We start from the raw sequence: 27,285 nt of genomic DNA, 5'->3' as shown, positions 1-27,285 counted from the left end.
TGTATGTCAGCCACAGTAGTTTCCAGTCTGGTGTATTAAGATAAACCACAGACAGAAATCATGTCCAGAGCAGCTGTAGGCATGAGGTAATGTGTCAGGGTTTTGGGGTGTGGTTTGTAGATTGTGTGCTACTTGGATCTCAAACGCAAAGCAGATTTTGTCAGAAAAGCCAGCTTCAACCATCAGTGGTACCTCAAGCCCAGGTCACTGGATGTGTGCCTGGCAGGGAGGCACTGCTCAGGTGTGTTGGTACAGTGCACAACAGGTGGCCACTTGGCCACTACACTGATCTCCTTTTGCAAAACTGTGTTTAGGAAAGGACGAGCATGGTTAACTTCTCAAAGCCAGCTTTGCCAGGAGGGTGCCAGGCTGTGTGGCTTCACCCAAGTCAGATATCTAGATGTGACCTGTGAAGACAAGCCCTTAGCATCACACCTGGACACCCAGGCACCATCAATCCTCCCTTAATGCCCCACTCTAGTCTTTTCATCCTCACCACCCCAGCACTTAGCTTGGATCCGATGGTCCCTCTGATTCAAGCAGACCTGTCAAAAACCTCCTTTGTTTCTCTGTCTCTTTCTGGAGGAGCGGCTGCACATGGATGTGAACTGCAGCTGATGTCAGAGGAAGGCTGTGCCATGCCCCAGCCAGCTGGCCCTGGGCAGCAGTGCCAGCCAAAAGCACTCACGGCGACACGGTGCTCCGCCTTTTTTTTGTTTTTGTTGGTTCTCACATGCAGTGTCATTGTGGCTTGAGCTTATGAACTAGAGGCTCTGTTTATATTCAAGTTTTGCATTGTGTTAAGCTTGTGCCTACTTCTTAGGTACTTTTTCACTTAAACACTCAGTGTATCTGTAAAGTTGAGTGTGGATTGGGAAAGGGAAGTAATTTGCTTTGGTTTTCTCTACCATAAAGTTTCCCAAGATAATGCATAGTGCAAGCATAGACTCAGCACCATCGAGCATCTTGTTAGTAGTATGTTCATGTTCACAGCCTGAAATGCACTGTCCTAAACACACTGTCCATTTTTAAATGATACTGTTGCAACAACAGAAAGATCTAAGTGGTAGAGATTTCTTTGGGATGCCCGTGTCAGTGTTTTCTGCACAGTCTGCTTTGTAAGCACTTTGGCCATGGAAATAGTTACATAATCTTGGTTAAATACCTGCTACATGGTCAAATATGTTGCTGATGCTTAAAAAAAAATCGTGTAATTGTAGTTTGAAATAATCTTTATTGAAACTATGCTGCTTAGATTACTAAATGAGGCATTCTCAATGCATAAAATACTGGCTCTGTGTTCACATTTCTTCTTCGTGCCTGTCTGTCTCATGCATTTGGTGTTGGGAGCACTTGTGGACAGAAGAGGAGCATCTGGTGGTTGTAGTAATGGCTGTACTTGGCAGTACCTGGAAGTGAAATGGAAATCTTGTGTGCAGGTGGGGGGAAGCAGAGCTCACCTCCTTCCCCCACTGCAGTTAATCTGCCTCTTCCCCTGCTGTCCCAGTATGGCTTGGGCTGCTGCTCTGCCAGTGGTATTGCTGGAGCCTTGCAGTGTCTGTGCCTTTTAGTTATTTGGGAGGGCTGCCAGAGACTCCCCTGATGCAGACAATGGGAAGATAACTGCTTTTTTTTAAACAGTTTTTATTTCCATAAAAGCAGAAGAGAATTTCTTGGGACATAGAAGAGGCACTTCTGTAGGCTGTGGGTGTTCTTCCAGCTCAACATCACAGACCTGCTGCATGCAGCGAATATGGAAGGGATTCTCCAAGGTGTTTGTAGTGGAAAATATTAGTCAAACCAAATGACCACCAGCTCCACTATTTGGAAATGTATATGTGTGGGACTCTGTGTACATTTGCAGTGCAACACATACCTGAGAGGAAGTGTTCGTGGAAACTGTTAGAAAGGAAGAATTGAAGAAAGGTAGAAAGGAATTATTTTGTTTATTTTGTTTAAAAGGCTTACCCCAAACCCCCCAGCCTTCTGGCAAAGATACTAAGGTGAATAGAATGTGTGACTCATTTTTTTAGATAGAGATGAATAAGGAGGGAAGAGTTTAGTAACAATTAATACAAGACAGTACTAGTTTGTAAAAACTTTGTCTATGCTGTATGGTGCAAACCACTGAGAGCAATCTGTTTCTCTGTAAGCTAGGTATTATTTAATGATATTTTTTATGTGAACACTGAGGCACAGTGAACTGAGTTAGACACTTCTTAGATAATTGGACTTTAGGTGAAATTGCTCTTAAAGTACAAAATCTAACAGTGACAAAGTGTTTACTTCAGGAACATGCAAATCTTTGCAGGTGTGGATCAGAGAACATGATCCAGATGATAACAGACTTTTCATTACTCACATTAGTGTGCATTGCACAATTTAAATGCCATTGAGAAATGAAACAAGAACGCTGTTGTCCATTGAAATCTGGAACTCACGTTGCAGTGGAAGCTCCATAACTGTCCTGTATCCTGACACATAGTAAATACATTAATTTCTCTTATATTTTCTGCACATTGTGCTCAGGAAGACATATGAAAAAGAAAGTACTGTCATCAGTATTAGGCTGACATCTGAACAGCCGCCTGAAACACAGTATACTCTTACCTGCATTATACATTGCTTTTATGAAAAGTCGAGTTCTTGGGTCTATTATCTGACCCTTTCTTGCTTCAGTACCATTACACCATTTCAGATGAGAATGGTATTTGTTCTGTAGTTCAGTAACTCCTAGGAGAACTAGCTTAAAACAGTTCCTGCCCTACAGGGGTCACAGTCTTAATCTGACCTAATTTAACATCAGAAAACATAAAGACAGTACTTTTCCCCACCAATCAACCCATACTCCCCAACCCCAGATAACCCTTGGGTGTTGCAGTAACTGTTGTGTCCTCATCTGGGCTTGCAGTCAAAACTTAGCAAGGCATCTGTGAAGGGACATGGTTTAGTTTGTGTTTCTCTGGATTCAAAAATTATGATTTTGCCTGCTAAAATGGTCTTGTCTTGAGCTATTTGTTAAGTAAACAATATTCCAAAGAAAAAACAAGGAACTGCTACAGTAATGTGATTTTTAAATTTTATATTCCTCTACATATGCAGTACTCTACAAACCTGGTAAGTGGCACTGCTTGTGATTATTAAAGATTTCTTAAGATGAACACCAACTAAGATAATTTTAAAATATTTACCATAATTCAAGAATTCTTTGAATTATGATTAAGGAGAATGAGATGTTAAAAAGATCTCATTTGCACATACCCTTCTTACCTGCACTTGCCCATGATAATGACATTTTGCTTGACAAAAATTATAAGGTACGCGCTTAATGTATCTTTAATTGTCTCCTTATGTAATTTTTCTACTGAAAATGAGAGTGTTATTAGTTGAGTCACCAGTGCTCTTTCTCCCCTTCCCCATACTTGTCTTGGAAAAATTTGCTAGTATGTATAGAAATGTATGGGAGCAGAGGGGCTCCTGTGGGGTTTGTCAGTGCAGACACAAGGCCTTCCCATGGCTCCTGGAAACTCATCCCTCCTCACAAGTCGTTTCTTCCCATAAGATGGAGTGAGGGTCTGCCATGGTGCTGTGTCCTTCTCTCTGTGGGCTCTGAACCAAGTGAATCCCCGGGTCAGTGTCAAGACTGTGACTTTGTTGAGTTGTTGGCACGGACACAAGTCCCTGTGCTGGGGAGCACCAGGCACACGCTGCTGGAAAGATGTTTCTGCAGAAGCTTCGTGGCTGGAGAAGGTGTCAGGGTGCTTTAGTGGGGGTGTGAAGGATCTTCACGTGAATGAGGAGAAGGAGACACAGTTCTTGACTTTTGTTGAGAAGTCCTGGCATTCCAGTTCTCTTTGGGCATTGCCAGGCCAGGAAAAGCAAATGGGTAGAAGAGCAGAAAATGGAAACCCGTACTTATACTGCCTTGCTGTTTTATGGGAAGGTAAGTGATAAATAGAACAAATCATTTATGAAGGTGGCAATAGAAGAGGTTTTCCTTTATTGGCCTTTCTCTGTGCTGGCAAAACTGGCAATTTGAGTGAGCTTGACAGTCTTTGAGATCACCTTGGAGAGGCTTGTCCATTAGTGATGAGTGCTGTGGTGGGAGCTGTTGTCTCGTACCTGAGGAGACATGCTCAGGGTTGCTGCTGGTCCCCAATGTGAAGCTGAGGAGACTTGCTGTGTGGGCAGGATGGTGGCTCAGTGATAGCGAGTCTCCTGAATTTAGTTCCCAGTGTTGATGAAAACTCTTTTTTTAATGCCCCAATGGCCCTGAGGAAGAGATTTTTCTCTTTTTCACACCAGAGAAATATATATGGTGAAGAAAGATCATAGGGAAAAACTAACCTCACTGGCCAATCTCAAAACAAAGGAGCTCTTTCGGTTGCCCCCACGATGTCTGGGGTAATTTCATTCAGGCTGTTAATTAAGGGAAGCTTGGTGAAATGTCCTAATGCCCCAAACTGGTGAACTGAGCAGTGGATTTTGCTACCTGTGTGCAAGAATATTGTGTTTGCTTCTTTTAGCTACTGACATAAATAGTAACTTGTTAAAGGGCATAGCTACAGGCTTTGCCTTAAGAAGTAGATGAAAAGATAATTGCTGGATAAGCAAGCGAGCATGGGGCACTGTAAGAGCGAATGAGACTGGTTGTGAACCAGTAGCAATCTTCTTTCAATCAGCCTGGTTTTAAGGCTGTAATCTCCCCTGGGCAGAGAAGGTCTCTGTCTCCACGTTGCGTGGCTCCGAGAGCAGCCTCGCTTCTTGGTCCCGCATGAGGCCGTGGGCACTGAGGACAGGCCTCTGACTGTGGCTTACAGCTCTGCTTCTTACCCTGCATAAGCTGATCCGCTTTCATTTCTGTTGGTATTCTGCTTGGCATTCTTTTCGTGAAGTGCTTTTTTGTTTTGTAGAGACCTATTTATCCCTCCCTTCCCTGCTCCAGTGGAGGTTTATTAGATCGCATGGCAGCCTGCCATCTTCCTTATTAACCAAGCTTTTTCCCAAATAAACATGCTCCTTGTGTGCATGTCTCCTATTTATGATTTACTTCCCATTATAAAGCTACAATCTACAATATTAAAAATAATACACAGACAGATGTTTATGAGAGGCTGAACAGGGTTTTATTGTACTGACTCTGGTATTTGTGGTTTATATTTCTTTAATCTCTAGTGAAGTGTGGTTCCTCCCACCCTCCCCAATTTACTGCTTCTGCCTGTTATTATCCTTATAAGAGGTGATGATGCCCTTTAAACACATTTTCTTTCAGGCTGTTATGAGCAGGAGTATGAAGAAGTATGATGATGTACTTAAAATGGCATCTCTATGTAAGAAATTAGAAATTAGGCCTTTATTCTGGAGGTCTAGATCAGCCCACCTGGAGGCAAAGAGATTCTTACCTTCCACTTGCATGACTTCAGTAGGGTATTTGATCACCCTCTGCTGGCTGAGCTGCCCGGGCAGCTGCCAGTCTGTTGGATTTTGGGAGAGTGCCTTTCCGCTCCAGTTAAGTCCCAGACATCACTTAGGATTTCATTTTGTGCATTTGGACCGTGTTACTGCAGTCTAGTCACAACAGTTTGAAATCACTGGCTGCGTATATGGGTTTTTATTTTTTATTTGAATGGATGGAAGACAATTCTGCCCCTGGGTCAGATAATCATCTCAGACCTGTTAAATAAGTAGCTGTGACGTGCATCATAACAGTGGCCTAAACCACCATATTTTTTCAATATGACACTTCATTGCTTTTTTTCCTTGGCCTGTGGATGGGCTTACATTAGAAAAACAAACAGCACTTAGCTATAATTAAAAATGCCCTACGGTAAGTGGGATGACAAAACAATGGGAATGCTGTTCATATGGATGAAGTCAGGTGTAAATGAAGTCTAAAAGAATTAAGTTGAATGCAAGGATAAAATTATCGTGTTGGCTAGGCACAGAAAGTATAAAATAAGCCTACCCAATACATCAGATCTTGCATTTAACAGCAAAAAATCTGATCAGGGTAGGTTTTTTTTTTGTATCATGAGGCAAATCCATACTTTGCTGTAGCAACAGAAACATAACCTTCAATTAACTATTTGAAACTATTTGAAATGCAGTTGTATATTAATTGGTATTAATTGTAGAGTTTTATGCATAGAAGCATCTACCTTGAACATGTGTGCAATATACTTATTTGTACTACTAGCACTCAGTTTCTAAAAATGGGAAACGTTCATAACAGTATTCTTAGTATTCCTTTTTTTTCAAGACAGTCAAGTTCTACCTGGAAGTATGTTCATTAAAATTTTATGTTGAAGAACCACTGTATCATAAAGATAGTTTTTAAAATTATACTCCAGACATAATTATTAACATAGTAAAACATAATTATAAGAAGGGTTGATATTTTTCAACCTCCAGTAGCTGTCATCTTGCTTCAGGTTTAGCTCTAGTCAGAGCTTTGCTGACCAACCGACTGATGTTTCACTAATTGCCACTTGAAAATGGAAAGGGAAACTGTCTAGCTTTGGAACATTATTCATGAAAGAAGGATCATGCTGGCTTGTTTTCAGAACAGGATCTTTTCCTCCTGTCTCGTCTAGACAGGCCAAGTACAAGACTTTGTACTGAAAAGGGCTCTCTGGTGTGTCATTAGGCTTATTGATCTAGTCTGGACTGGTCTGGATTCCCTGGCCAGTGTGTTTTGAGGTCACTGCTTGTATTTTGGTACAGACCTCTGCAGGTTTGTTTCAGTTTCACAATACTCTAATATTTGCTTTCTACTACCCCCATCAACCTGACTTTGATCCATCTTGCTTTACAAGGAAGGGTTCTTTGCTAGTTTTAGTAAAAGCACACACCGTTTAAATGCATTCACTAAGCAAACTAATTAAAGTACTGAATTTTTGTTCACAAGTTGCAAATACCAGATCCTAAGTATATTCTATGTTCAGAAGTATCTGTACATTCATTAAATAATCTGTTTAATTAATTTATTCTGTTCCTACAATCCATTTTTCCTTCAAGTATTTCCCTGAGACTTCACCAGAATGTGAATTATGTGGACTAAGTTTTGCAATTTTGTATCCTCCATTTGATATTACATTTTGTTAGATGTAGACCTTACTTTTGCACATGCACGTGTGAGAAAAAGAAGAAGCCTCAATGCTATGCAGGCACTGCTCAGCATTAGCCAAAACATTGGTGTGACATCAACACTGTCCTACAGCACTGTCCAGCACTGGCTATTTGGACCATAAATCCAAAGAGCCACCACAGAGTCTCTTGTGAAGGAACTTAACTCTATCCCAGCCAGGCCCAGTAGAGGATGACTGCTTCCTTGGCAAATAGATTTGGTGGGAGACCAGAAGGCAACATGATTTTTGACAACACGTCCCATTTTCAAATCAACACAGAATTCCTGTGGTGTTTTGAGCAACCTTCCAGTTAATGTGGGCACATCAAAAAGGGGACAAGAGGGCTGATGACTTTTTTTTAATGCGCCTTCACAATGGCAATTTTCATGTGTGTGAGGGAGTGAGGAAGTAGCCATAATATTTTACAATAAAAGTTGATTGAGTCTTCTTTTTGATTCCAAATATCAATGTGGTCTGTTACCTATGACAAAAAAACCCCACACCTTAAATCAAAAATTCTTTCTTCTGGTTAGTCATCTTATGATAATGTTAGTTAAACCCCAGAACTTTAATACAGCTACAAAAAGTGTAATGCTTTGTCTAGGAATAATCTGGTTCTTATATTTAACTGCTTTTGACTTGACATCTTGCTTGAGCATTTCATATCAGCCATGAGGGAAGCATGGAAAGCATTACATTAGGACTCAACACAAAGGTACAGGAAAGCAGTAAATGGTTAGCCAATGTAGCATGCCACATATTCTAACTGGAAGCAATATGGTGATTGATTCTTTCTAATATAGAAGCATTATGTTCTTTACCACTCTAATTTAATGCTGTGTTATAGTCTTCATTTAAGATATCTGGAAAGTTTGAGTCCTGTCAAGGCAACTTCTAAGACAGCTTTGTTAATTTCTTGTTCCAATTTCTTCATGAAATTGCGGAGAGAGTCCTAAAGCATTGTAATTATCAGATTGCTAATACTGAGCCTCCTTTCCAAAAGTAATTGTTAATGACCTTTTCAATTCCAGGGGTTTCAAAGGCTTACTTCATTTGGTTATGATTTTTTTAATAGTCTATACTCAAAAAAAAAAATCTAAGCCCTTCAATGCCTCTTCAGTTCTTTGTTGTAGCAGAGAAGGACAGGGTAACAAACAGAATAATTTGTTTGTACAGTATTTTATTCTACAATTTTAATAGGTCAGGGACTGCAGGGTTGGACTGAAAAAGCCTAAACTTCAGGACCTCATTTAGGCAAATACTAATTTTATAAGTGCACTTTCACCAAGTGAAATAGATCCCATTTTTTTCCCCACAGGAAATGCTTGTTCTCCTTGCATATCATGCCTTCTGTCTATATTCCTAAGTAACATTTTATATGTTACACATATTGATGCATACAAATTTTTGTTGCAGCAGGTTCTTGCTGGTACGTGTACCAAAATACCATTAATACTCTTGGAAAGTGTTTGGAGTGAAGTCTGCAAATTGCTTTATCTATAAAGCAAATGAAAAATGAAAATTAATTTGCTCCCTTTCTTAATTTCTTTTTCCTCTCCTTTGCTATTACCACTCTTGCTTTACACAACAACACACGAGAGTAAGAGTCCCACCTCGGTAACTGATTTAGGGACTTTTTAGAATTGGAGGTCCTGTTGTCTCAGTTCAGAGTAAGTTGAGATTAAAGCAAAGTCTTTTGCTGATACTGTTGAAGATGAACAAATTCTGTCTCTTTGCTGGGAAGGATCAGAAATCATCTCTCAGAAGCAGAATCAGCCAACCCATACTGCAGCCTTAGGGAAGCCCAGGGTTCAGGGAAATGGCACTCCTTTAATAAACTACTTGTGAGTGTTTCTAATTCCGTCTGGTTTGCCTCTGCTTGTGAATGACAATCACCAGAATTTGTCAACATGCTGGTAGTGTAATCATTAAATTTTAATTTGTCTAGATATAATGTGTTCTCTGTTCTATATGTGTAGTGTATTTAACTTTGTAACAAGCCTAGTGAGAAAGCTTTTTGTAATTGTGTGTATATTTTTGTGAACATTCCATAATTGCATCTCCAGTACTTGCTATAAAGCATACTTGGTCTCATAGGCATTGTTCTCATGACAGAATCATATTTAGGGGAAACTGTTCTCTTTTTTTTTTGGTAAAAACAAAATGTAAAAACTACAGCATGCCTGCATTTAGCATTCAGACACCTTATAGGAGTTTTAGAAGTTTATTAACTTTTAGAGAACACTAGCATGTGGGATTTTGACGTGCAGACACCAACTGCCTGATTGTAATTAGGTGGGAGACTGACAAATTGGCTTTGGGAAGGTAGTTAAGGAATAATTGTCTGTGTCTGGACAGGATTGTTCCTGGTTACAAACTATTCTGTTGCCTTACAGCTGATGCAAGACTTTTTTTAATGTGGGACAATTATTATTTTTATTAATAGTGCTGTCTTGCCCCAAATATGCAAGGTGCCACACAAACATGTATGAGAACGTAGTCTTTGTCCGAAGTGAGCTATAATCAACATGAACTGCAAAAAATACTGCTTATTATTAAAAAAGGTGAATTTTCCCAGATGGCAAATCTGGTTTTCTAGTGGTTTCATTCTGGTGATCAGGAATGTGTCACATATATATTTATATGTGCAATGCTGTAAGTACAATATTGTTTGTTTTGGTGTTGAAATGCCAAAGAGCCATCCACCATTACAGCATCTACTTGAAATATATTGTCATTTTAGCCCTGAAGAAGGGTAGGCATCAATTTTCTCACAAATTTTTGATTTGGTTTCTTTTTTGCCTTTCAGAGTGCAAATTCACCTGCGCCAGTGGTAAATGCTTGTATCTTGGTTCACTGATTTGTAACCAACAGAATGACTGTGGGGATAACAGTGATGAAGAGAACTGCCTGCTTGTAACAGAGCATCCACCTCCAGGCATCTTCAGCTGTGAGTATTGGCTCCTTGTGTGCATCCATGTATGTATGTCAGATATGTCTGTTTACCTCAGAAATCAGTCTTTTTGGAAACTTGGTATGCAGTATGAGATCAAGGGAGTATGAGACAGAGGAAGTAAATACTACTTTTCTCTGAACTAGAAGGGATGTGTGACACATTTTCCCCAGGATTCTAAACATGACCATTTGTAGTTATTCAAAGGGAGTTTGTCCTACAGACATTGAGGTTATAATCATATGGATCATATGGGGCCTCTGAGAAAGTGTAATTAAATATTTGTTTTCCTAGATTCTACAAAATATTCTATGCTCTGTGTAAGAGTCTTTATATGCTAATAAGACTATCAAGAAAATTATAATCTTTCTATTCATCATTCCTATTAGGTTTATTGGTGCTGAGATCAGCATCATTTGGTAGGTTACTGACCTTCGTAGGTATGTATTTAAAATAGCTTTAGTTGCTATTCTTTGGTGCATAAATATTGCACACACAGTGCCAGAGTTTATCACTAGAATTGCTTTCTTAGTGCTTTGCCCTCAGTGATGTACACTGATATCAAACTCTGCTTTTGCTTTTGTTTGTTCTGCAATAATTTATTTTTAAATCACAATTCAGCTTTCTGGATGGGGGATAAAATTTCCGATAAGGTTGCTGAGATACAGGTACAATAGAAGTCATGTTCTGTTACTTCTGCTTTCCAAATGGTTTGGTTCTGCCCATGCTGACATCCCTCAGTATTCTGTTTAACTTCTGATTGTGACTATGTTTTAGGATTATCTGTTTTGTTATGATTTTATTAGTAATAGCAATTATGAGCAGCATGTATCTGTAATTTTTGTGATTAATGAATGGGGCTATAAGCAGGACAGAGGATGAAGTCAGGTGTTGGTTATACACCTGTTCTCTTCTACCCTCTAACCTCTAAGTGAACATGTTCCTAAGTGCTATACTCTAAATCGTTTAAATCTTGTGCTTTGTATTACTTTGGTACCTCTGCAGTGATTTCAGTGGCTTTGAAATAACAATGACTTATATGTTCTTTTAGGCTATTTAATTTTTTTTTTCTTTTTAATTTGTTTGGTTTTGAGTGGAACTCTCTCCCGAGTCCGAGGACAAGACATAGGCTTTGGTGATGTGTCCAAACCAAAAGGTCACATGTTTGCCCATAACCTTGGCTTTAGAAAAAAAATATCAAAGACAGACAGAAAAGTAATACAACCATAAACTGTATTTAAATTGTATTTATCATGTTCTGTCCATTAAACAGACTACTACATGGTAGAAATCAGTGCCAGTTGGTAATAGGAAACAACACTGTTATGGACATGTCAGTTAGTTGTGTTGGCTTATTCCAGCTTTGAAAAAATGTTTTTAGAGTACTTGCTGAAGTGAGGTCCCCAGGCCTTAGAGGGATGACACATTGAATTAAGAAATGTGTGCTTGCTTTTGCTCAATGATTTTAATAGGGATCCCTACCAGAGTACACCAGAGTGTATGCTCTTGAAATGTCCCAGCTGAGCAGGCTGCCTTTCAACACAGAAGTACATACATTCATTGCCCTCTAATTAGTAACAAGACAGTAATACAGCTCAATAAGAAGAAAATGCCTATTAAAAAAAAAAATCACTTGAGGAATCTTAAACCAGGTATTTCTTTCTGGTCAGCGTTGCATATCAGCTCTGTTCTTGCATCTTCTTGTTTGTGTGCAGTTGATGAATGGGAAGGAAAGTGTTGAAAGGAGCCACTTATTAGTTTGTGCTGGTCTACATTCAAGCATGGTGTCCTGTTTCTCCCTGGGACTGTCCTTATCTTTACCTACAGCACATTGTCACTACAACAGTATGCCTTCCCCTCTGCTGTTTGTTTAAAGAATCCCTTTCTCATGCTGTATTCAAACCTTCTATCCTTCTGTGATGGAAAAAATATTAATCTCATTTCAGAGTTATACACAGACTGCCCCCAAACAATGTCTAAATAAATAAATTTTCATACGAAAGTTCTACTTTAGTTTATTTAAGCAGTATGTGCCATAATAGTGGTAGCCCATATTCCCCAGCTGCTGAAGCATTTCTCATTTGTGTTCTTGCCAGCAGCCAAATTCAGAATGTCTTGTTGGAGCTTCTCGTTCAGTGTAGTTAAGTTCCATGGGCAATGGCATAGAAAGATTTTTTTTTTTGTGGGTGACCTGCTCCCTGGATCTCGTGATTATAAGAGATCCTTCCTTAACACAGATATTCCTATGTTAGAGGAGTTCACATCTCCCAGATCTGGTGTTCCTCTCTCCTTGCCATTCTTATATGGCTCCAGTGTGCTAATTGTTAATTCAGTCTTTTAAATCATAGAATGGTTGGGGTTGGAAGGGACCCTGAAGATCATCTAGTTCCAATCCCCCTGCTGTAGGCAGGGACACCTTCCACTGGAACAGGTTGCTTTAAAGCCCCATCCAACCTGGCCTTGAACACTCCTATGGATGAGGCACCCACAGTTGCTCACGGCAACCTTTTCCAGTGTCTTACCACTCTCACAGTAAAAGATTTCTTCCTACTACCTGATCTAAACCTATTCCCTTTCAGGCCATTCCCCCTTGCGCTATCATTACATGTCCTTGTAAAAATGTTGCTACTGAACTCAGTGTCTCACGTGTGTGAAGGAAAACAAAATGTGTATCTCTGCAGCCCTTTGGTTGTATTAATTTTCCTTTGCTGACTTATAGGTAGGTCTGCCTTATTCTGCTGCGTGGGCAATTCACTCTGTGTAGCACAGAGAAATAGGAGGGCAGCTGGGAAAATCCAAGGTGTGTTAGAGTCTGATTTTAGATGACACAAGCTGCAGTCCAGCAACTTGGTCAAAATACATGCTAAGGCATTGAAGTTGAACATGTTAAAGTAACAGTTTGCTTGGTTTACACTGGGATGCAGATTTGATGATGCATGTTGAAGCACACCTCCCCTCCTCGGTGAGGACACCCCAGTGCTACTGCATCTCTCCCTGCAGGTTGCCTTTTGCATAGCCCACGTCAGCTTTCAGTAGGGCTACTTGTTTTTGTTTTCATCAGCTGTAAAGACTTATTGATTGAGATAATGGAGATGACTGTTCTTTTAAGACTACTTGGAGGTCACAGGTGTATTTAGCAGCACAAAGCCGTGATAGGAAAAATAAAGCAAAGAGTAGGATTTTAAACATTGCAGACTTGGCCTTGGTAGCAGCTTGCCACTTCATGTGACCTGGAGAATTTGGACTCCAAAGAACAATGTGCCTGCCTTCTAGAAGGACACAGTTCATTTGTTTGAGCATTTCCCTTTGTTTCACAACAAACGATCAGCCTGCCTTGTCCTGCTAAAAGTAAATTAGATTTTGAAATGGGAAGTGTAGTCTGTTGTCTGCAGACTGCAGCGTCCAAGTTATGTCTTACTGAGAAGGGTTGCGGTGGTGGAGATTTTAGGTTTTTTAATTATTTGGTGGAAAACATTACAGGTAGTTGACTTTTCTGTGATCTGTATGTGTTTGTGGGCATTTCAAACACAAATATTGACATGCTTGTGAATTTACAGAAGAATAAAATAAGTGAGAACAAATCCTTCTTGTCATGTGCAAATTATGTCTACATCAAATTTCAAGCTGTCAGCATTGATGGAGGTGATGTGTCATGGCTGTTTTGGCATAGAAGAGTTTGCTGTAGGAGTTCATTTTCCTCTGCAAGGTAAAAAAACCCAAACAAATCAAATATATAGCTCTCCCTTTCACCACCCCCACCTACTGCTGTCAGCTCTGAGCTTTGTAGGGATCTGCAGGGGGTTGGAGAATGATTCTGTTTTAAAAACAAAAAGCTCAATCAAAGGAAAATATTTTGTTTAAAGAGACCTTTGGCATCCCCCTCTGACTGTGACACCGAATTTGTGCAGATAAAAACAACCGCTTAGATTTACATTTTGATTGTGCTTCTGCTTTCATGTGTGCCGGGCTGTCCCACTTCAGGTGAAATTTATCCATTTCTTTAAATATTTAGCAGTCTAGCGTTGATGTTAATGAAAGTCTGGCACTGCTATTTTGAGCATTGCAACAATGATAGTAATTTTCAGTGTCAGATTACTGCTTCTCGGAGGAAAAGGGAGATGGGAGGAGGGAAGAGCAGAAAAAAAAATTGTTTCGGCTCTAATAGAGTTTGTCATCAGCCTGGCTGTGCCAGACAGATGGATCATGAATACTGTCTAGACGCTCTCTGCCTGAGTGGAGCTGTGGTCTCTAAGGACAAGCAGTGAGACGCCGGCTTAAGTGACTGGGGAAAGTCAGGACGTGCTCCCCTCTCACCAGATAGCGATCCGGGCTGATCCTGCCCGGCGGTGCTGGGAGCCGGTCAATACCGAGCTTAGCTGAAACTTGGCTATTATGGGGCTTTGAGGGGGGAAAGGAGAGGGATGTTGTAACGACAGTATTGATTTCAGCTGCATCTGCCCAGGGACTCTGGGGTGATTTAGCTGGGAGTATAGATCGCGGGAGGGGGTGGATTGGAGAGAGTCGTCATCTGGCCATAAAGCACATGCTTTAAAAAACTACGCAGTCACCTGTATTTATCAGTTGCTTTAGTCACAGTATATGCTGGAAAATACTTACTTACTCGCTTATGTTTTCTTTATTTGGCCACTTGTTCAGAAGGATTCACCTGTTTCCCTACCCGGGGCTCCCTATGTCCCCGGCTGTTGAGGTCACATGAGGCTGCCTTTGGAAAGGAGAAGCTGTGGTAACCAGGTGAGACCTATAGCCTAGGGCAGATCTTGTGCTATTTAGTGATCTCTCATGCTGTTACTTGTCCCTTCTCTGTCACTAAGCACAATTAATGATAAGGAAGTTTCTACTGTAGATGGAGCGATAAGTATTTTTTGACCAGTGGAGTTTTAACAAAAACTCGATTTGATACATATGCTAACTTATTTAAAACGCAGGAAGTTCTCTGGGGTTCAGATTACAGAATAAACCATAGCACACTGGATTTTAGTTCTGTGTATATGTAACTAAATACTAGATAGCTGTTTTTATTTAGAAAATCCAGTTGGCTTTCAGCCTATAGTGGAGTCATTTCTTGAAGTGCTATAATCAGGTTCTGTGCTTTGTTTTGAAATAATTTAATCTTTGCATTTTTTTAAAGCACATTATGGAATGTTAGCAATTAACAGGATCTTGAAAATTTGAAGAAGAAACAAAACATTAAAGTGACTTTTGTATATTTTTTTCTTAAAATTTTGTACATGTTTTAAAAAATACTTTATTCCCTGGCTTTTAAAAAATGAAATGTAATCCTGGTCCCATGAATGCTCTAACAACACTGCAATGGAATTCAGTAATGCTAGAGTTTACCTATTCTTCCTCTGGAGCCTTATGCTATGAGTGACATGGACAAGCCAGACTCATGTATGTGGCCAATAACAACCATGAAATGTGCTGGTACAAAATTAGGTATTTGCATCTGCTTACAAACAGGGCTGAACTTGGCTCCTGGTAAGGAATTTCCATTTCACAAAATCTCCAGCTGAACATTAATCATATATTTACGGTTAATGAGAAAAGAAAGAAAAACTCACAATACTGTACAGATGAAAAGATGGGAATCTCAGTAGCTCTGAAATGCTATTTTATGAATTCTCAAAGTATGTAAGTCAGTTGTATCACATGTAATCAAGATCTAGAAAAAATGTTCCTTACATCTGTTTGTGTTTGCTCTTCATACACATTTCATTCATCCTTCCTTCAATTCCTGTTAACTTTCAGGAAACTTCATCCAATACTAAACGTTACTGCTCACTATGATTATGTAGGGTAATCCGTGCGCTTGCTCCTGTTCCCTTTTTTGGCTACTGATTTCTTACAGATGCAGAAGGGAATTTGAAGTGCTCCAAGTGTGCTGTGTAATAAAATCTTCATTCAAAGACTGATTTTTATGTATCTTAGAAAGTGATTAATCTTCAGGTTGGGAATCTCAGAGCAGTACTACCAGGCACAATGGGACTTTGTATCTTACAGCTATACTTGGCCCCCTCAAGACACCAGAGCTCTTCCTGGACCGATGTGAGGCAGGGAAATGACCTCCCACAGACTCTGAGGGCACCCTTTGTACACACCATTTCTCTACCAGAAGTGCACAGTAGCATAAACATTTCATCAATACGGGCGTAAAACTCAAGTATGAAAACCACGGTGCAGTCTCATACCACAGGCAAGATCCTCCCCTTGGACAGAGGAAGAGAATAAACTGTGAGACAATTGTTTTCAGACCTTATTTCGCACACACCTAACAGGTGCTTGAACATGACATCAGAAATCATATAGAATGTAACTGAGCAACTTTTGCTACTTTTCTTTTCAGCCCACATTAGTAAATATTGTCCAGTGCTGCCCTTCCTCACTACATTTTCATTTGCAGGGGTCACACTGTACTGTGCACTAGGACACGGCATAGCTAAATCTCTGTAAGTTTTAGGTGCAGTTCTGAAATCCTGCTGTGTGAATTTTACAGCCACAACTTTCAGCATCATTCATTCAATTCATGTTGGTTATTGCTGGTAAATACTCATTAGGAGGAGCACTGCATTGTACTGTTTGCACTTGGCTGCTGTAAGCCTGGAGGAGCCATTGGGAACTATTTCTTCTGTACAGCATTGGAAGCTGTTCAGGTGCTTAGGCAGTATGAAGATAATTTATATTTTCTTATAGTTTAAAATGTTTTGTGAGGGTTTAATAAAAAATGTTTTAAAAAATCCTAACAAGAAAGGGACATAAAATCAGACTAGATCACCTTCCTTCTTTAAGAATTCTGCAGACTGTGATGTTTGATTGCTTTTCATTCTGCAGATGTGTTTCTGACCATTTATTTCCAAAACCACTTCATCTCCCTGATGAAATGAACCACCTTAATTTTTCTTAAGCAGGCTCATCTTCTACTTCTGCTTTAAAATAACACCTGAAGGGGAATTGGGAGTTTGCTTGTAAGTTCTGGTATGAAGACATGCACACTGAAATTTTTCTATCTGAAGTTTCTGTGTAGATTAACATACAGCATCATGCTCATGCTCAAAGAAATCCATGCTTCTCGGTGATCTCTATAGTTGTCTGTATTGTGAGTGAAATTATGTTTTTCCATATCATGTAGTGTTTAACCAAAGCACGTTGCTTTGGTCATTAGTGTGTAGCTATTTTTCTCAGACTGGAAAGCCTGAGAAACCCTTATGCTCTTCACAGTTTTGCGAGTGCTTGAGACTGGCTCAAGCCACTGTTGCCTGTTGTGGTTGCTCCCTCACTTGCTCCTGTGCAAGTGTTTGTGCAGGCACATAGGAGCTGGGGTGGAGACTGGTCTGGTTCCGATGAACTCTTGGAAACGTCCACTTTGCTTTGGCCGGTGTCATGTCCTTGATTCTGTTCTCAGCTCAACTGTGCAAACTCTCGTGCCTGTGCAAAAGCAGAGGGACGTACAGTGGCTCTGTTCAGTGGTGGCTTATCATTGACTGGTTTAAGGTTTCTGTGCCTTAGTCCCTGCCTCTCTAAAGTATATGCTAATAGACATTTCCCTGAATACATAAGAGTTTGGGAATTAAGAACTAGCAGTTACTTCCCCCTTTTTCCCTAATTCTGAAAATCTCATTATCTCTCACTTTTTGTAATAGCAAGTTGAAACAGAAGGGTGAAGCATCAGAATGGGTCTCTCGGGACCATCCATGGGCTTGGGCTCTTTTGTACTGAACCCAGGCTAGTACAATGTAATATACCGTTTTGATAACCAAGTCCAGTTTGGCTTAAGTCATGGGGCTTTGTTGGAATAATGTCAGCTAGTTAAATTACTACATAGGAACAGCTCTCCTGGGTCAGATCAAAGGCCCAGCTAGCTCAGTATCAAATCTAGCACTAGCCAGCTGCAGATGCTGAGTGAAAGAGTAAAAGCAAATTAGATAAATAGTTCTGCTTTTCCCAGTAAACCTGATTCCTTGGAGGAATGCTGCACTGCTTTGCACAGAGAGCATGGGGTTTATGTCCTCTGGAGAGAATTTAGCATTTAGAAAGGGCAGGAATTGGGTTAAAGAGAAAACGCCTCATTTCAGAAGTGTGAGAATGAGCGAAGATCCACTAACCAGTAGATGTGTGGGCACCGTTGGCTCTTCTATATGCAGCACATACTTTTCATTTTGAGGCATTCTGAATGTAGGACACAAGCTAGAAGGTGCTGAATTCGTGTCAGCTGGAAAGACTATTTGCCTGGGTCTTTTCACTTACTTTGTGAGGAACAGGGATTTTTAATTTCTCCAAGTTTACTGTTTTTTTCTGAGTGATGTTGTGGGTTTTTAGTCAGGATTTGTGGACTGTGTGACAGCTTTATATTTAATGGTGAACCAAATTCACCTTGCAGGCTTAAATTTGTCTTGGCTGTTTAAGAAAACAAATGCACTCACAAAGCTTACTGCACGTAGAAAACACAGTTGTCACCTGTGACTGTGTTAGCACACAGGCATCAGATACCGTGGGAGTACGTGTGTATCTTAGAGCAGACTTGTGCTTATTTTTGTTTTACATACATGCATGTTGTATGCAAACCTAAGGAGTGAATACAGACTGGTTAGAGTTAAGTAAAATACCAGCAATATAGAAATATCTATACTCAGCTTCTATGAAAATACAAATTGGTATTTCTATCTTTGTTTAAAAACAACTGTTCTTTTAATTACAGGTTAAGGCTTAAAATCAAGACTAAACCAGTATTTCACATTCTACTTAGACGTAAATGAGACAGTGGAACCAAGTTTTCATACTGAGTTACTGTTAGGAGCTAACAGAAAACAGATCAGGACAGTGAGTTGTTAAATCAATTGCGTTTTGTGTGTTAGATGACTTTTCTAACTTAACGATACAGTTCAAGGGGCTAGAGATGTATCGAACACAGCATTGTCCAACCATACATGATAAGATCACAGGTCTATTTATCTTTCCAGCAGTATTGCTACACTGATAGCTTCTTCCTTCCTTCTCAGTTTTCTCCTTCATTCCTTCTGTTCAGCGCCACTGTGGTAGTTTCATGAAAGCAAGACACATGAAGGATCTGGGGGGGTAGAGATAATAGTGACGCACTACGTGAATACTGAGTCTGACACCTAGTAGCACCTTGATAGAAATAGAAAGCTGTGATCACAGTATTAAAATATGCTAACAAGCTGAAGGAGCTAATGGGCTTAATTTTTACAGTGCAGATGTTCATCCAGCACTTGTGCTGAATGCAATAACAAACGTGGGGGGGCTGATGGGGATGTTATTGTGTTCTTGGCAGCACAGTCCTCCAAAACAATCTTCCTTTCTTTGATATTTTACTAAGAGTTAGAATGTTCTTTCCTGTGGTCTAAGATAACAAATGTATAAACAGATTTGTATGACTAAGGCTGGTTGGGCTAGGGCTATCTTTATTCAAATAGGGGTTCTGTAAGAATCGGTGTACTGCTCTGTTTGGTGATGGGGATGGATTGGTGTTCCAGTTCTTGGATAGCTCACGCTCCACATCTCCTACTAAATTTCAGATAGTTTTATTGTTGTTGATTTCAAAATGGAGCTCATCTGGCCAGCAAATAAACCATTTGCTTTTAGAATCTGTAGAGCCATGGTCTGACATAAAGCTCAAATCCCTGTCTTTTCCAGAGAAGAGTCAATAGTCTCCTGGAGAACAGTCACAATGGCCTGTATTCAACTCCAGTGCCTCAGCCTAACCACCAACCTCATGGCATTTCACATGGTCATGCTCTTCCTTTGTGTTCAGTGCTTTGCAGCTAATGCCGAGAATGATACCGCTATCTCGTGGAACCTTTCAGCTCTTTCAATAGGAAATGATCTTGACTTACTTCCAGCAGATTTGGATATTCCTGAAGAAATTACCTTTTGTACCTGTCAGAGATTTGCTAGACACTGATGGTGATCATTTACGTTGCAAACCTCTCCTTTTTTTTTGACTCTCCCTAACAAAGGTACTGGGTTGTTTTAATTAGCAGCAGGAAAAGTGCATGTGGCTTTTGTTTGTAATAAGCTGCAGCTCTCGCTGTGAATACCTGTCACTTTTGATAGGCTGTTACAATGTAGGTGATCAGTCAACTTGGCCCTGAGTATTTGGGGCTGGTGGTGCTCCTCCAGCAAATAAATTTGCTGCGCTATAGGACACAGGTTTCAAGCCATGTCCCCTTTTGACAAACATCTTCAATAATGTGCAAAGAAAATAAATTTCACTGATGTTACAAAGCTAAAGGAAGGACTGAAATTGTGTGAGGAATGGAAGATTTGTCAATTAGTGAATAGGTCTTGCCACCAGCTCCAAGTTTGCTTGACGTCTCTGCCACCAACTTCCTATGCAATCCTGATGAGATAATTCTTTGTTTTCTTTCTTAATTTCCTTATTTAAAAAATGGAGATAATGATGTTCTTCTGCTTTGCAAATAATAAAAGAAGATGAAATTTTTATGTGGCTGAAAAACATGAAAAGGGATGTTAAGCTGTAATAATCTCAGGAAATGGGTATTATGCTCTGGAAAAAAGTGCAGTTATAAACTGGCAGAGAGAATTAAAAAAAACCTGAAAGTATGTGCTTTGTGTTGTACATTAATGTACACGTTAATACACGTACCATCCAATATTAATACAAGTATATTTGATTTTTCACTTGTATGTCAACAAGGAAACTGATATGCTAGATAGTTTCTAAGTAGGTACATAAAAAGTGGATACATAATTTGCATTAAAGTGTGAGTAGAGACAAGAGGAGAGAGTTTCAGCAGTCAACTATAATTTCACAATTGAAGCAGAGTATCCTAAAACGTGGTGAATGTAATGCAGTGTAATGATGCTTGCTGGTGTGCTAGTGAAGTTTGGAAAAGAACTTTGGAAGGATTTAATCAAATGAGGTCAGCAGTCAACAGAATGATGGATGAAATTCAGTCTTGATTAATGCAAGTAATTCATACTGGAGGGCAAAGTATTAATACATTTTATTAGGTCCTAATTAATTGTGTAATTTAAGGAAAAGGACCACTAAAAAGCATCAGTATGAAAGACTGAATGAAGACCTCTTTAGAGAATTAAGTTGTGGTCAGATAAAGTATTTTGAGTCAATAAAAATAGGATGTGAAATGTTATGATGCTGCTACATAAATCAACGTGTAACCTTTATTTAGAATGCTGTGTTGCTGCAGCAGAGAAACATACTGTGTGTGTAGAAAACATAGGAAAAATGAGGAGAGAAGCTGTGAACAGACCTGGATATGTACAGAGCCCAAAAAGTTTGGAATTGTTTGCTTTTGAGTCTAGGTAAAGGATGGGGAAATAAAAAGGTACACAGAGCTATGGGTGTGGAACAGAGGTGGCTCAGGCACTTAGGTTGTGTGGTAAGATTAGAAGATCACTCCATACAGTCCAAAGCTGATACAAAAGAAATTTTTTCACCCTTTCTGTCTTTAGGTTGTGTACCTCATTACCATGCAATGCTTTTGAGGCCAGGATTTAGCAATACTTGAAGAAAGGAAGCCTCTCAACACTGAGTCCACTTGTGTGTAATCTGTCCAGAGGGTAGTAGTTAAGAAATGTATAAGGCTGAAGTTTCAGGCATTCCGTTAATTTCTAGCTACAAGATCATGTTGAGAGCTTGGGAGGACATTTTCTCATTCTTCTGGAGAACTGAACATCCTTATCCAGGAAGACTGCACATGGGTTCCTAAGTGTGGCATGAAACTGAAGCCCATAGTAAGTGGCTTGTAATACTGCTCATGGTAGCTATGATCAAAGTCCTTATGTGCAGTTTCCCTGGCTTAAGTAATTACTGATATTGCATGCAACAACCCTCTGTCATATCATACAAGGCAGAAATCTGGACTGTCTTGTATATGTCTTTCAGAGAAGGTGGTTAACTAGTGAGGCTGGTACACTGAGTTGCTCAACAAGTGAAAACTGTGGTATCTCTGCCAGCCCGTGCTGGATTACCTATTGCATACCATGCTGTAGCCCTGGGAGGGGTGTTGAGCACATCTCCAGCACAGGAGAGCATGCTGACGGGAAGAGTTTGCTAGAGAATTGCAAAGGAAGCCAGTTTAAGCAAGCAAAGATTAGAATTAAATGTGTTGCAATATGGATTGCTGTTTGATTCTTTGAAGTTTTCTGCAGCCCTTCTGTCGATTCAACTCATGTAGTTAACCAGTCAACCAGACCTTCGGAAATGTCTACTCCTTAAACATGATGTACTAAACTTCATATGTAAATACCCAACAGTAGTGGACAGCACTTGTACATCTTCTCTTCTTGCAGGAGGTGATAACAGTTTCTTTGCCTATTGCAACACGAGCTCTCCATTAATTAGGACTTTCAGAGAGAAATTTGTATAGGCTGTGAACATGCAGAGTGAGGCAGAGAGGTGGGAAACAGATGTGTGGTCATATATGCACCAGCCAGCTATTACTCAGATACCATCTACCTGCTAATTAGTGCTTGGAATGTTGAATAACGTTGGTGTTTGTGAGATTGCTTGAGTGCAGTCCTGCATCTGGTTTTCACACTTGTCTCAATTGCTACACAGTACCATAAGGAACTGCCTCAATTAAAATTGTTTTGAAAGTGATGTATCTAGAACTTCCTTGTTGCAACAGATTAATTTCTTGGTGTAGATTGCTGTAAGTATAGGGCCATCAGCTTTCTGTACCCTTGAAGGGCCAGCATTTGGGTTAACACTGGAGAGGAAATCTGACTCATCCATTTTGCTTCTTGTCATACTAATGAACCCAGTGTGTGCCATCTCAACTTTAAACTACCCCCTTGGTGATTCTCACTGTACCTCTTTCAGTGACAAGTCAGCAAAGAGAAGCCAATTTCTGAGCTGCCATGGCTGGGGGAATTACATGATAATTTTACCTGTATGACAAGCGTATCCTTAGGAAAAATATTCCAGTTTATCTAAAGTTTGCATTTTGCTGTATTATCTCTTAAGAATTTTGATTCAAAGTAGTATTTCCGATTGCTATACATCCTAAAAAAAGCATGCATGCATGCACACCCATGAGCATATATTCTTAGAACAGACTTCTTTCTTTTGTGAAGTCCAGATCTGTGATGCATTTCAGTCCTGCACATCATTATAGGTACAAGCAGTAGCAGACAGCACAATTGGTGTTGCCACACTGGGGTTATAAATTATCTACTGCTCTATACTGTGCTGTATTCCAGGTAAAAGGCACATCTGTAGATCAGAAAAACTGCCTCTGAATTTGATGCCAGAACATAAATGCAGAGGTGATTTTTCTCTGATCCAGTTTCTGCATTTGTAAAATGTTTCTCACGCTTTCCTGGAACAACTTCCTTCTTTATCCATGTGAAAAAGCCTGTGAATTAGAAGAGTGCTTCTAATCTTCCAGGTAACTGGGGAAATAATCCCTCTTTCCCTCCTCCCCTTCTCCCCCTGCTTATCTTCCCTCCCCACAGAAGGATAAAACATTGTTTTTCCTCCCACAGTTGAAAGGTGTATTTTGCAGAATACAGATGAGATATTTGTTGGCTAGCAAAGAATAAAGTGAAACAAGAGACATGTCTTTCAAGTACAAATGGGGCTTTAGAGATCTCTGTTGGAGAGCCTAATTTCTATGTGAGCACAACTGTTTCTCCATATTGCCTGGAACACTTCAGTTATATACTTGGCCACACTTTCTGCTATGGATTCTTTAAAGACATCGTTTGTCAAGCTAATAATTGTGTACAAAAATGTTTATGGACAATAAAAATGGATTCCAGTGAACTGCACCCACAGATACAAAATTCTGCAGTACTTTTCAATATACTGAGCTGGATTCAATGATAGTAATAATAAATAGGGTTTCTTTCTCCATTCTGCAGGGCTAGCTGAACTTCATGCTTTGAAGCATATCAGTTAGATTTTATTTTTTAAAAATATTTCTAATTTTTGGCCTCTCTAGTGAAGAAGGTGAAGTATTATTTCAATATCAAAATCTTGCTTGCAGAGCATGTTTTCATTACACTGGTGGTCTCTGTCTGAAAAAGAGCAATCACAGTCTTTATAGCATATTTTTAACTAGGTGGATAACTGGTTATTACAGGGAATGTGTTGTTTTGGGTTTTTTTTAGCTAAATAGAAAAACTACATTAGTAAACTGCAGACTTCATAGGCTTTTTATAGAAATTATTTTCTTTAATTATGTCATATGTAAGCCACAGTCAAAAGGTGTATTTGTTTCTGATTTCAACGGCAGTTAAGTCATTTAAGTAGGAGCTAGGCACACAAATGTGTTCTATATGTGATCATAGTAGCTATTTAAGCTAAGGATTTAAGCAGACAGAATGTAATTATCCCCATTGCAAGACTAATACACAAGGGAAAAATGCCATAGGATTTTGTAATAGCGACAAGTGGTCAAGACATTACATTTATGCTTTGCTAGTTTTACCAGCTGTGTCTCATTCCATTATTCAGACAGACAGACAGACAGACAGACACACACCTCTCTTCTATTTAATTATAGTTGTTGACCAGTGGGGGAGGAAAAAAAACAACTCCAGAGGTGATTTTCCAGAGAAAATCTGACTCCAGAGTGGGGCCACCAACTGCTAGAAATCTGCAGATGTGAAATAGGGTTTTGAGGTTTAAAAATCTCTGATCATCCCATGAATCTGAAAAAGAAATGCAGTTATTGGGATTTTCTTAGTGATCTACTTAGTTAAAAGAAAATGTTGGAAAAATACTTCAGTTTTTCTGCCTCATGTTGTGCATGAAGCTGCATCTATGCATGATCCACAGTGATTGAACATTACTCTGAGGGAAATGAGGTGAAGGCAGGGCACTGTGTGTTGGAAACCAGGGTTTAAAGTGCTACTTCCAAATGGACAGGTAGAGGTGATGATACCACATCATTTGCATTCCTAAATTGTTAATCTTTATAAAAACCCCTTCTATTTCACATGGTATAATATTTCCTTGCCAACAGTGCCTCACTCTCTGATGAAGTACAGTGTTTGTGAGTGAGAGCTGGCTGACCACAATCACTGGGAAATAGAAATGAAAACAGCTACAAATACACAAGTGTTTGAAGATGGTAGAATAGTGCTTTGGGGCTTTTTGCTGTCTTTGGTAGAGGGCTGGGGTAGAAGACAGTCTTTTAAAGGTTCTTGAATACAAATAGGAGCAAGCATCTAATCCTTTCGCTTGCAGAGGTGTTTGTTTTCTGTGTGACTGAATCACTTGCTCTCCTGAAGGTATCACCCTTGGTTTCTAAATCCTGCTGCTGGCCTTTGAATCATGTCAATATTTTACGTTTTCAACAGAAATTTAAGTCCCACCTTGACTTTGTAGCCTCCATTTGATTCCTTCACAGGCTAATTGCTGGCCCTTGGCATTGTGTTGAAGTTAGGCATGGATAAAACATGTTTCATGGACATGAAGCCCTTACTATGCACTGCAGTTTTGCACAGTATTTCCACTGCTTATAGGAGTAATTGTATTCTGACAGAGCTTTTAATTTGTTACATTACATGTCTGTAGTGTACATTGCCTGGAGGAGGTCCCTTAAAAGAGCTGAGACTTCTACAAAATACTACATTGATGTGTTTAAGCAGTGACAATCCTTAGAAAAAAACACCTGGGCTTTCTAGGTGTGTCCATGAGTGATGGAGAAACAGGGACAGTACTAGCCTGAGAGTGAACAGATTGGGTGAGATTTGGTAGCGAGACCAGAAGATGGATAACTTGTGGTAGGCAGAGTGAGGCTGCTTGACGAGTCAGTAGGTGGGAAGAAAGCAGGAGGTGTGGCAGGTTGTGGGAAGAAAAAGTTGCTGGAGTTCCCAAAGACATCGCCCTGCCTTGCGTAGCTATTGCCATCCGAAACTCACTGTGTGTGCACGTGTGCCAGCTGCCCTTCCTGCTGCTTGTCCTGAAGTCAATTTGTTGTAACTCCCTGGGTTTTTGGTTCCTACTGCTTCTGCAGGAAGTCTAGCAGGCAGCTGTGGGGCTCACGGTCCTGTGTTTGCAGTCAGCTGCTCTGTAGGAGTGTGTTGGTAGTGAGGATGCTGCTTCAGGTGGAGCACCACAAATCCTCATTTGTTCAGATACAGGGCATTTGGAACACCTAATTGTACTGTCTGTGTTTCATGAAGAAAACAAGAAGCAATAATCCATCATTTTAAACACCCTGTAAAAGCAATTGGGAAATTAAATGCTACAGGATTAGGGTCCTAATTGCTCATATATAGTGTCTCAGCTCAGGTTAGTGGTGAAAATAGACTTTGTTCTTTCTTACATGGCATTGTTCCTTTCACTCCTAAATTAGGCAGTGATTAAAAAGATCTAAACTGGAGTTGTCTGGAGCCCTTTGATAGGGCTGGGTAGGAAGAACCTCGCATTGAAAGAAGCTTTGTTAATTTAGCTCTGCTGGGTATCTAATGATTCATCCTGTCTGTTAATTTCATAAGTACTAAATGCTGTAAATATGCTTAAATTAAAAAAGAAAAGAAAAAAATTTAAATGTTTCAAGTGTTGAATGTATTTAAGACCTACGGATAACTGGCAGATTAAATACCAGGGACCTGGCAGTGTGTGCATGACTCTGGTTTAGCTGCAGTTCCTTTGACCAAACTGATGGGCCTAAGGGTTAGGAAAAAGACAAATTTGAGGTTGCCACCATTGGTGGTGAGGAGGGTTAAATAGCATGAATGTGGAGGAAGATGTGTTTTAATAGTATTTGTGTTTGTAGTGTAAATTCTTTCATGTCTTCAGTTACTTCAGCAAATACAGTACAAGGGCTTACTACTTTTTCATTTTAATTTCAAAGGAAGTTGGGAACTAGACACACAGAACACATCCCGGGAGGCCTATTTAATATGGACATACAGAGTAGCAAAATTGGAACCTGGTGGCATAGAGGGGAATATTTTGAAGTGTTTCTTGATGAAGTTAATCCATGTCACAGCAAATTTATATCTTGGGTAAGCTTCAGCAAATTCTGGGTTGGAAGAAAAGGGTGTGAGGACTTGCTGATTGTAGGACAATGATTCTCTTAGTGAACAGATACACTGCCAACTCGAACTGATGCTGAAAACAAACGTAGAAAACATGTGTGGTGGTACATAGTATGGTGGTATTGGTCGTGAGGACTTGAATTCATGCTTGTAAGTAAAAATACTAAACTTAAGTCAAATGCTTCC

The 27,285-nt window shown here is 39.8% G+C and overlaps 1 protein-coding gene across 4 annotated transcripts in view; it reads left to right on the top strand.

Moving 5' to 3' along the window:
• Nucleotides 1-27,285, top strand: part of LDLRAD4 (low density lipoprotein receptor class A domain containing 4) — a 239,403-nt gene that overhangs the window by 81,242 nt on the left and 130,876 nt on the right. For 3 of the 4 annotated variants that reach the window (XM_082286793.1, XM_082286792.1, XM_082286797.1), the window contains one exon: nucleotides 9,937-10,077. In XM_082286793.1, coding sequence (XP_082142919.1) covers nucleotides 9,937-10,077 — 141 coding nt within the window. Of the gene's footprint in view, nucleotides 1-9,936; nucleotides 10,078-14,736; nucleotides 14,833-27,285 lie in introns of those variants that run through there. The other variant, XM_082286796.1, reaches the window with a different exon arrangement.

Source organism: Coloeus monedula, assembly GCF_965178545.1.
Source record: "Coloeus monedula genome assembly, chromosome: 1".
Lineage (NCBI taxonomy): Eukaryota > Metazoa > Chordata > Aves > Passeriformes > Corvidae > Coloeus > Coloeus monedula.
This window is presented reverse-complemented; position numbering and strand designations above follow the sequence as displayed.